The sequence below is a fragment of the Gigantopelta aegis genome, chromosome 6 (genome assembly GCF_016097555.1).
Source record: "Gigantopelta aegis isolate Gae_Host chromosome 6, Gae_host_genome, whole genome shotgun sequence".
In the NCBI taxonomy this organism is placed as follows: domain Eukaryota; kingdom Metazoa; phylum Mollusca; class Gastropoda; order Neomphalida; family Peltospiridae; genus Gigantopelta; species Gigantopelta aegis.
This window is the reverse complement of record NC_054704.1, coordinates 98,715,015-98,726,351: the sequence shown is the minus strand read 5'-3', so window position 1 is coordinate 98,726,351 and position 11,337 is coordinate 98,715,015. Positions and strand designations below refer to the sequence as shown.

The 11,337-nt window shown below is 41.5% G+C and overlaps 1 protein-coding gene across 4 annotated transcripts in view; it reads left to right on the top strand.

Moving 5' to 3' along the window:
• Positions 1-217: 217 nt before the first annotated feature.
• LOC121374290 (rho GTPase-activating protein 26-like) overlaps positions 218-11,337 on the top strand; it is an 83,619-nt gene continuing 72,499 nt past the window's right edge. For all 4 annotated transcript variants that reach the window (XM_041501332.1, XM_041501331.1, XM_041501330.1 and 1 more), the window contains exons 1-2: positions 218-449; positions 6,028-6,123. In XM_041501332.1, the coding sequence (XP_041357266.1) occupies positions 296-449; positions 6,028-6,123 (250 nt within the window). In that variant the 5' untranslated portion in view covers positions 218-295. The remainder of the gene's footprint in view (positions 450-6,027; positions 6,124-11,337) is intronic.

Sequence of the window (11,337 nt, the reverse complement as noted above, 5' to 3'; positions counted from 1 at the left end):
GTTTGTTTGTATTAAGCGAACACATTTAATACAGTACAGTCATAAATATTAGTTAACATAATGTGTCAAACAAAAAATATACGTAATTCAATAAATGGTCCTAATTAGTTAACATGTTTCAACATTTAATATTTTGTTATTTTTACTTTAAACTGAATACCTGATAAGGATTTAGCAAGTAGCTTCCAATAATTCATCCATATTTAGAAAGAAAAAGATGAAATCTACAAGTGTGTAACTAATGGCAAATACTTTTAATATTTTAGCCGAAACTTGTTGCTACCTATCCACATAGATGGGCCTGCAACCTTTAGAATTTGCTGACTGTTTGACTGACAGTCCGTATTTTCGGGAAAAGCTACACGAGCATGAACGGGAGCTGGAAAGGACAAGCAAGTCCATTAAAAATCTCGTTCAACACGGGAAACAAGTGTTCGATGCTGCAAAACGTACGTAAACGATTCCTGCTTTGTTTTGTTAATGCATAATCAGTGTGAATGTTGTATCTGCAATAGTATGTAACTGTTTGCAATTTAAGGTGCAGTGAAAGCTTCTTACGTTTTTTTTTTTAATAAATGTCTGACAGCATGACACTGACAGGAGTCAGCGTCAGTGAGTGACACTGACAGACATGTCATTTAGAATTTTTTAAAGAAAGGTAAAAATATCCGCCTGGTCCCTTCCTCTAACACTAACCCCTAACACAAACCCTCACCCTCACCCTAACCCGCATCCAAACCCTCACCCTAACTAAAATTAATAAAGGGTTGGGTGGGGGAACCAGGCGGATATTATACCTATTGCGGTGTGATTCTCTAAACAAGTTTCAGACATCATTAAAATGTGAATGCCTGATGTTTTGCCCCAAGCCTGTTCGCTCCAGTCAGTTTGCCCCCAAGTCACTTGGTGACGATTAACTTCTTAATATTTAATTACTAATCACCTGATTTGACTTCATTGGTCAAAGAAAGCGCATAGTGAATAGCACCTATACTTGTACAAATACTAGTAAGAAGAGGCCGCACTATCTCTGTGGTTCAAAGCCGATATAACAGTAGTATCATCAAAGCGTCAACCTAATTTGTTTTAGTTCAAGGACTAAACTTTTAACCAATTTTTTAAAATTAAATATGACATTTTTGGTGTTAATATATATTTTTAAATGTTAATATTTAACATACTAAATCTGTTCTTTTTTCTTGATTCTCATTGCAAACTAACAAACACACATGCACACACGCACACACGCATGTGTGTTCATAAAAACAGAAGACAAAACAGTTACCTCAGCCAAAATCATCTTCATTACCTAACAATATTGGGGGAGGGGACAACAATCCGGGAGGTATAATATCCGCCCAGTCCCCTCCATTATTATTTTTAGTTAGGGTTGAGGGTTAGGGTTGGGGTTGGGGTTATGGCTGGGGTTAGGGCTAGGGTTGGGGTTAGGGTTGGAGTTAAGGTTAGGGGAAGGGGGGACCGGGCAGATATTTTTCCTTCCTGCTAACTGGGGGCAGCCATTTTGTTTCATTTTTGTGGCATCTGGTGCTATAGCTTGGGGTGAAGTGACATCAGCTCCGACCAACTCCTGTATGCACAGTGTAAATAAATGCTATAATTTTCGACAAGGCTTTAAATTTGGCTTTTATCAACGTGACTTGTAAAACAACATAAAAGACTTGATAGTATATTAACTATTTAACTAAATATATGTCAATAGAACGAAATGTAGTTATAGTTTTTTTCTCTTAAAAAATCCAAAGAAAAAATGCATATTATTAGGCCTATTGGTAGGGTACTGTGGAGCAAAAACGACCACTCACGATACCCAAGTGATAATTTTCTTTTCTTTGAGACTGTAATTGGTCAGTTTTGTAATTTTAGACCTTACACCTACCCATTGAGTCATTAAAACTTGCTCTGGGTGGGAGCCGGAACCGGGCTGCGAACCCAATACCTGTAACCAGCATTATGTCCGATGGCTTAACCATGACGCCACTGAAGCCAGGCACACCATCAATTCATAGACTACTGCCAGGTTTCTTGTCTCAGAGTGTTACATGATGACAGGACTGAAGGATGTATTCCGGTGTTTGGGCACCTGTGCCACATGGACATTCATCAGAGTGGGCAAGTTTGAGTCTATAGAGGTGGGAGAGTAGGTGCAACCCTTCCAATTAAGAAAATGTCCACGGCAAATAATTTGCTGTGGAGAAATAGTGTCCACAGCAATTGTTTTCGTTAACATGTTCGCAACTCTGGATTGTAAGTAAATTTAAATGATTGGTTTGTTATTTGTGTTGTTTGCCAATATGTTGTAAGATTTATTTATACCAGTGGTGGTATTCGTTGATTAAAAGTGACATAACAGTTAACACGCAAATGACACATGCAAGGGGATGACAATTTATCATATATACAGCATAGTTAATTAGTCCGCAGTGATGTGCCAGTTCAATCTTTATATTATAATTATATTACATCAAAGTGTCAAAATATACTTAAAGTAATATAGAATTACAATAATTTTCTTTAATAACGGCATAATTTCTGTTAAAAATTTTGTCACCAAGATCAAATGCCCCCCTTTCAAGCCTAAGTAAATCGATAAAGTTTCTTGGGTTTTTTTTAATTAGGCCACTCGGCACCAGGAGTGGGTAGCATATTTTGCCAATATTATAAATGATGCAGAAATTTTGATTAAACTATCAGAATGATCACTCTCTATATATGTATATCTACAAATATCTCATCATCAGGCTGACAATAACACTTCAAGTGCAGTTACTGTTTTAATATTTACTTTTAACCTGTTTTCAATTCACAAAGTTTATTTTATTTTTAACAATGAAAAAAAAAAAAACTCCACAGCACTGCCAATTTCCACGGGCAATTGCAGGGGTTGAGGTGGCAATGCCCAGTTCTCACTTTAAAAAATAATATTTGTTGTGTCCTGTCCAGGAGTTTGCAGATATACATGTATAGAGTACTCTCTTTAAAATTAATAAAATGTGGTTAATTTAAGAACAATTTTATTAGCCACTTTGTATTAAAAACAAATTGTTTGGCTAATTTGGCAGGCAGTGGGCGGAGAGAGGCCTGTAAAACTCAATTACTGGTCTTAATATATCGGATAACAAGGTTCCTTGCAACCTGGAAAATCATGGAAAGAGCTTTAAGAAATTCACCCTGGAAATTAACATGAAAAGTTCTGGTCATCCTCGCCCCCTACATTCAGTAATAATATTATTATTTGGAAAATATATAAATAATCTCATTTGACATCTGGTTCCAGACTAAATTGCTTGCACAACAGTAATTATAATGAGATTAAATGCATTTTGTCATACTTGTATATATACATTGAGAAGGTGTGGATACTTCAGATAGTACTAAATCAAATAACTTCCGGCTGGGTGAAAGTTTATGGTGCACCCAACTTTTGATAGAGAAGTCCTGTGATTGGTGATAAATGTGACTGTTGGTTGTAAAAAAAAAAAAAGTTAATCTGGGCAAAAAATGTATGCAATTTTATTTCATCTAGTATCACTGTGTAGCCTTGTGCTTGACCGGCCTCGGTGGTGTCGTGGCAGGCCATCGGTCTACAGGCTGGTAGGTACTGGGTTCGGATCCCAGTCGAGGCATGGGATTTTTAATCCAGATACCGACTCCAAACCCTGAGTGAGTGCTCCTCAAGGCTCAATGGGTAGGTGTAAACCACTTGCACCGACCAGTGATCCATAACTGGTTCAACAAAGGCCATGGTTTGTGCTATCCTGCCTGTGGGAAGTGCAAATAAAAGATCCCTTGCTGCCTGTCGGAAGAGTAGCCCATGTAGTGGCGACAGCGGGTTTCCTCTCAAAATCTGTGTGGTCCTGAACCATATGTCTGACGCCATATAACCGTAAATAAAATGTGTTGAGTGCGTCGTTAAATAAAACACTTCTTTGTTTCTTTCCTTGTGCTTGAAACATGTATGGGGTACCTGAAAAAAAAAGTACTCAAATTTTGTGCGGAACTAGGGTAGTCATAGACGCTACCCGTTATTTCAGAAATGAGCAACTTGACCCCATTTTTTTCTTATTCACTTTAAGGGTGAGGGGTGGTAGTATTTATATCCATGGCGTTTATATCGATTGATACGCTGCAGGTAGGAGTTTTAGCCACATATGTTACTATTGTCGTCTATGGCAGTTGATTTGGTAGTATTTCAGTTTTAGCGATCACACAAATGAAAACAACTTAAATACATGTGTCTGACGTTTGTGCGTATGAAACTAATATCAGTGATAAATGATTCAGTAGATAGCTGTAACTAGTGCCTTCCAACAAAACAAGTACCCCTTTTGTCTGCATTGCATCTGTGCAGCTAGACTTCATGATGCAAATGTTGAGAAACTACATCAGCACATATTGGTACATGTATTTACAAATTCTTTTGATCTCAAGTATTAAGTTCCAAACAGTGACTGGCAGGTCATAGGATTTTACATTTCATGAGAAACACTCTTCAATTCTGTGCCTTGTGATCATGGGAACCCATCGGAAACTGTTTTTTAAAAATAATTATATATATTATTTTTGTTGAATTTGTTGTATTCTGAATATAATAATGATGGGAATTGTTTTTTCGGTTCCGTGATTTTACCGACACAGTACCGGAAACTATTGTTTTCGTGAAATTTAAAGGCCTGGACTGGCTACTCATGTGAAAATGGTAATCGCAAGGCAAGTCAACGAAGACACCTGCCATTAAGTAAATAAACAATAATTTTATGAGTCCGTTTTGTTTCAGAACTACTGTAAATTGTTGAAAACGAGTACACTTCAAGGGATTAGGTTTAGTATCAGTAAATAATGTGCTCAACATTTATTCACTGGCAAAGTCAATCAATTTTTATCAGCTGTATCGTGATACATACAAGTCTTAAAATTAATTACCTTAATTCCTGAGCTACATACCTTTTATATACATGTATAAAATGAATTTGAGCTACCACAAAAACCATGACGACAAGAAACAGACTGGATTTGTTAAAATTAATATTTTAAGCCTGCCCCAAGTTCAGCCAGCAAATGTTTGTTAACGTTCGCGAACTATTTGATTGGTTCCCGACGTGGCACATAAACCAGTCTAGGAGACGGTTTTTTGCCCAGTCTGGTTGAACCCAGCTTGCCAAACATATTTTACACTGCTTAATAACTAGGGTCAGTTTCATTTAAGTTAATTTAAGTATCATGATACTATATCATACATATTGTATCGTGACCTACATATTGGGATACATATTGCATCGCAACCTACCCGTATCGCTACACCTGTAGTTTAAATGCAGACGGACAGCTTAAAGGGACATTCCTGAGTTTGCTGCATTGTAAGATGTTTCCGACTAATAAAATATTTCTACGATTAAACTTACATATTAAATATATTTTCTTGTTTAAAAAATCAGTTTCTGTATATTCAATGTGTTTCTGGTCATCTTAATATTTGTAAGAACCTCAAACTGGATTTTGTCTTCAAATAATTTTGTATGAAAAAACAATATTTTAGGAAATAAGATGAAATTTAACCTAGTACAAATATTAGAACGATCAGAAACAATTTTAATATACAGCCACTAATACTGTATGCAGAAAAATATATTTGATATGTAATTACAGTCGTTAAAAAGTCTGTTAGTCGATAACATCTTAAAGAGTGCAGCAAACTCAGGAATGTCCCTTTAAGTCTCATTTCACTACAAACGTTAACACACATATATAAATATAAAACCAGTAATAATAAATTCCAGTGAGCCACACTTTATTTCATTAATTATCAGAGACTGTAGCGTAATACATTTTACTAGTATTCAGCATTTGAAAAAATATATGAACAAAAAAGAAAATACATATAGGTCTATCAAGGGAATTCGATCCTTCGACTCAGGCACCTCAGGCGAGTAAAGAGCTAATTTCTGCCTCAAATGCTTATAAAAGTTCTATATTGTACATTATTATATATTTAAGTATATTTATTTTTAGAACTTTCTCGTGCCCAGAAATCATTTGCACAAGATCTGAAGGATTTCAATTTTGAATGCATCGGCAACCAGCAGACAGATGATGAGCAGTGCATTGGTGAGTTTACACAGAAAATATTTTTTGTTATTGTATTGCGACTGGCTATATGCAAAAATGTGCAAGTGCACCAGAACCTTGTTACTTGTTTACTTGTTTACTTGTTGTAAAGTTGGATGAAATTTTTTGCAGATATTTTTTTTTTTAAGTTAACCTTTTGTAAAATTAATTGCTCTTTTCATGTCTATATGATTTTCTTAATCCTAACCCTAAACTTAACTAATTTTCTTTGTGGGGGAGGCCCCCCCCACCCCATGCATACCCCTGTTGACTGGTTGCATTCAGTTCCACAGCGCCATGCATACCCCCTGTTGACTGGTTGCATTCAGTTCCACAGCGCCATGCATACCCCCTGTTGACTGGTTGCATTCAGTTCCACAGCGCCATGCATACCCTGTTAACTGGTTGCATTCAGTTCCACAGCGCCATGCATACCCCCTGTTGACTGGTTGCATTCAGTTCCACAGCGCCATGCACACCCCCTGTTGGCTGGTTGCATTCAGTTCCACAGCGCCATGCACACCCCCTGTTGACTGGTTGCATTCAGTTCCACAGCGCCATGCACACCCCCTGTTGACTGGTTGCATTCAGTTCAACAGCGCCATGCACACCCCTGTTGACTGGTTGCATTCAGTTCCACAGCGAAGTGCACACCCCCTGTTGACTGGTTGCATTCAGTTCCACAGCGCCATGCACACCCCCTGTTGACTGGTTGCATTCAGTTCCACAGCGCCATGCACACCCCCTGTTGACTGGTTGCATTCAGTTCAACAGCGCCATGCACACCCCTGTTGACTGGTTGCATTCAGTTCAACAGCGCCATGCACACCCCTGTTGACTGGTTGCATTCAGTTCCACAGCGCCATGCACACCCCCTGTTGACTGGTTGCATTCAGTTCCACAGCGCCATGCACACCCCCTGTTGGCTGGTTGCATTCAGTTCCATAGCGCCATGCACACCCCCTGTTGGCTGGTTGCATTCAGTTCCACAGCGCCATGCACACCCCCTGTTGGCTGGTTGCATTCAGTTCCACAGCGCCATGCACACCCCCTGTTGACTGGTTGCATTCAGTTCCACAGCGCCATGCACACCCCCTGTTGACTGGTTGCATTCAGTTCCACAGCGCCATGCACACCCCCTGTTGACTGGTTGCATTCAGTTCCACAGCGCCATGCACACCCCCTGTTGACTGGTTGCATTCGGTTCCACAGCGCCATGCACACCCCCTGTTGACTGGTTGCATTCGGTTCCACAGCGCCATGCACACCCCCTGTTGACTGGTTGCATTCGGTTCCACAGCGCCATGCACACCCCCTGTTGACTGGTTGCATTCAGTTCCACAGCGCCATGCACACCCCCTGTTGACTGGTTGCATTCAGTTCCACAGCGCCATGCACACCCCCTGTTGACTGGTTGCATTCAGTTCCACAGCGCCATGCATTCAGTTCCACAGCGCCATGCATACCCCCTGTTGACTGGTTGCATTCAGTTCCACACATGCACCCCCTGTTGATGCATTCAGTTCCACAGCGCCATGCATACCCCCTGTTGACTGGTTGCATTCAGTTCCACAGCGCCATGCATCAGTTCCCCCTGTTGACTGGTTGCATTCAGTTCCACAGTGCCATGCATACCCCCTGTTGACTGGTTGCATTCAGTTCCACAGCGCCATGCATACCCCCTGTTGACTGGTTGCATTCAGTTCCACAGCGCCATGCATACCCCCTGTTGACTGGTTGCATTCAGTTCCACAGTGCCATGCATACCCCCTGTTGACTGGTTGCATTCAGTTCCATAGCACCATGCATACCCCCTGTTGACTGGTTGCATTCAGTTCCACAGCGCCATGCATACCCCCTGTTGACTGGTTGCATTCAGTTCCACAGCGCCATGCACCCCCTGTTGACTGGTTGCATTCAGTTCCACAGTGTCATGCATACCCCCTGTTGACTGGTTGCATTCATTTCCACAGCGCCATGCACACCCCCTGTTGACTGGTTGCATTCAGTTCCACAGCGCCATGCATACCCCCTGTTGATTGGTTGCATTCAGTTCCACAGCGCCATGCATTCAGTTCCACAGCGCCATGCATACCCCCTGTTGACTGGTTGCATTCAGTTCCACAGTGTCATGCATACCCCCTGTTGACTGGTTGCATTCATTTCCACAGCGCCATGCATACCCCCTGTTGACTGATTGCATTCAGTTCCACAGCGCCATGCATACCCCCTGTTGACTGGTTGCATTCAGTTCCACAGCGCCATGCATACCCCCTGTTGACTGGTTGCATTCAGTTCCATAGCGCCATGCACCCCCTGTTGACTGGTTGCATTCAGTTCCACAGCGCCATGCATACCCCCTGTTGACTGGTTGCATTCAGTTCCACAGTGCCATGCATACCCCCTGTTGACTGGTTGCATTCAGTTCCACAGCGCCATACCCAAAAACTGACCAAACACTTGACATTTGATCAGCCATATCTTTATACATACATGTAACAAATTACAATGTGACACATCTAGCTGTCATCAGCCTACACATCTTCATAAGCCAAGGTACCATTCTGTATAATATCAGACATGATGATTGTTTTCCGTTATAAAACGGATTTCCGTTTTAAATATCCGTTACCGATTTTTATTTTCCGCTGGTTAATGGTTGTATTTTTTTAATGAGTGCCTAATTTATGGTGCCAGAGAAAACAAAATTTGCCAGGATATACTGTAAATAGCCGAATATTACAATCTGAACTTTTTTTTACTGTCCCGTATTGTGATTGGCCTATGATTTCCAATATACCAATGATTCACTGCGTCACAAGTTGGCAAACAGTTTGCCTTTTGAAAAATGGCGTCCCATGTTAAACATGAATTCGATGTTGTAAAGTTTGAATAAAGAATAAAGACTGGATGGAAATTGAATTGGCTAGATAAAAACTGTTGAAGGACAACCAATAAGTGATTGCATCCAAAAAATAAATAAAGTTAAATAAATAAGATGGACGCGACTACATAATAGTAATGTGAGTTTCTATAATATTAACCAACAAATAAAAACTGACATATTGGATTCCTTTTATTTTCATAATTTGTATAACCAATTGGCTCAGAAGTACTCGGTGCATTTTCCAAACGTTTCCCATGGAGGGCATACAATGCCCAACCCCCAATTGGAAAGCCATCTCTCAGTCCAGATTAACATTGCTATGGTAAAATCAGTTTTTTGGGGTAGGGTGCACAATCATATCTAATATGCTGCATTTCGTACCTTGGCATAGTTTCCAGCATAAACCAATCCAGAACTGGCCCAAAGCAAAATTAATGGGTTACCTGAATTTGATTCAAAATAGAAACTTGTTGTGCATTTGGATAATATGTTATAAATATATCCGATAATTTTCAGGGAGGTGGGGAAACATAGCCAGTGGTAATGTCCAATCTGCCAATGGGATGGCCCATAATTGGGTTATTTTTCATTCCAACCAGTGCTCTACAACTGGTTAAACAAAGCCCATGGTATGAACTATCCTGTTTGTTGAATGCTGTATATAAAAGATCCCTTGCAACCAATCAAAAAGAATAGCCTATGTTGTGGGGCGACAGCAAGTTTCCTTTCTCAGTATCTGTATAGTCCTTATTATGTTTGATGCCATATACAATGTAATTATAAACAAACATGTGGTGAGGTTGTCGTTAAATTAAATGTATCTTTCCATTATTTTCTGTATGTTAGTAACAGTACGTACATGTACATAGAATGCATCAGTGATATATAATATATGAGTTCTAGTTAAGGTCAGTAATAGGACATTCTGGTTTCATCATTTTGGTTTCATGCACAATTAATGTCATACATGTATATATACTCTTCAAAAGAAGAAACGCAAAACCACATTGTCGTAACATTTGGAGAATTGATTTAATTATTGAATGGTGAGTCCGATAATTACCAAATGTTGCAGGATTGTTCACAATTCACTCTAGTCCATTGTGAGTAAGTGATAGGACACACCACCAAGGTCAAGGTCATCTGGAGTCAATACCGGGTGTGGCCTCCGCGTGTGTTGACAACTGCCTGGCACCGCCTGCCCATTGAAGCAACCAGAGTACGGATGACGTCCCGGGGGATGGTGGCCCACTCGGCCTGCAAGGCTGCTGCCAGCTCGGGCAGGGTCTGGGGCTGTGGTTGTCGCTGTCGGAGGCGTCGGTCCAACTCGTCCCATAGATGCTCAATTGGGTTCAAATCCGGTTATGTCGATGGCCAAGGAAGGACATTAATGTTGTTGTTCTATAGGAAAGCCGTTGTGAGACGTGCTGTGTGAGACCTGTCGTTGTCATGTTGGAATACTGCGTTGGCATTGGCCATAACTGGAACGATGTGTGGCCGGAGGATCTGGTCAATGTAGCCCTGTGCATTCAGGTTGCCCTGCACGTGGACCAGGTCAGTTCTGCCAGTGTGTGAGATGGCTGCCCACACCATGACACTACCCCCGCCGAATCTGTCCACTACCTGCACGCAGTTTGCCGCATAACGTTCACCACGACGCCTATACACGCGACATCTTCCATCATGACGTCGGAGCAGAAATCGGGACTCGTCACTGAACCACACCTGTCTCCATCGCAGTTGAGGCCATTGTCGATGAATCTGGCACCACTGCAGTCGGAGTCGACGGTGTTGTGGTGTTAAGATGACACCTCGAACTGGACGTCTGGCACGAATTCCTACCTCACGTAGGCGGTTCCGTACGGTCTGGTCGGATATCCTGCGCAAACCTGGTATTGCTGTGGCTGTGGAGGTGGCAGTAGTCAATCGTTCCCGAAGGTGGCGTACCCGGATGTAGCGGTCCTGCCCGGGGGTAGTGACCCGTGGTCGACCGGATCTAGGGAGGTCACGTGTTGATCCATGTTGCTGGTAACGGTCCCACAGTCTGGAGATGGTGCTTGGGGACACATGGAATGCCCTGGCAACGGCCGTTCTGGATTCGCCTGCGTCTAGTCGGCCGATGGCATTGTTTCTCTGCGGTTCACTGAGACGTGGCATGTCCTGGGTTGTCAACTGTCGGCCAGATACAGAGGCCAGGCAAGCGAACACCCTGCACTTTTATACTGTTAGTGTTCATGTTGCACGTGCAGACAACGCACGTGCAGTGGTGACATGGTTTGCACGTGGCTGCGTTTTTGCGAATATTCACATTTTGGAACTTTATTGTA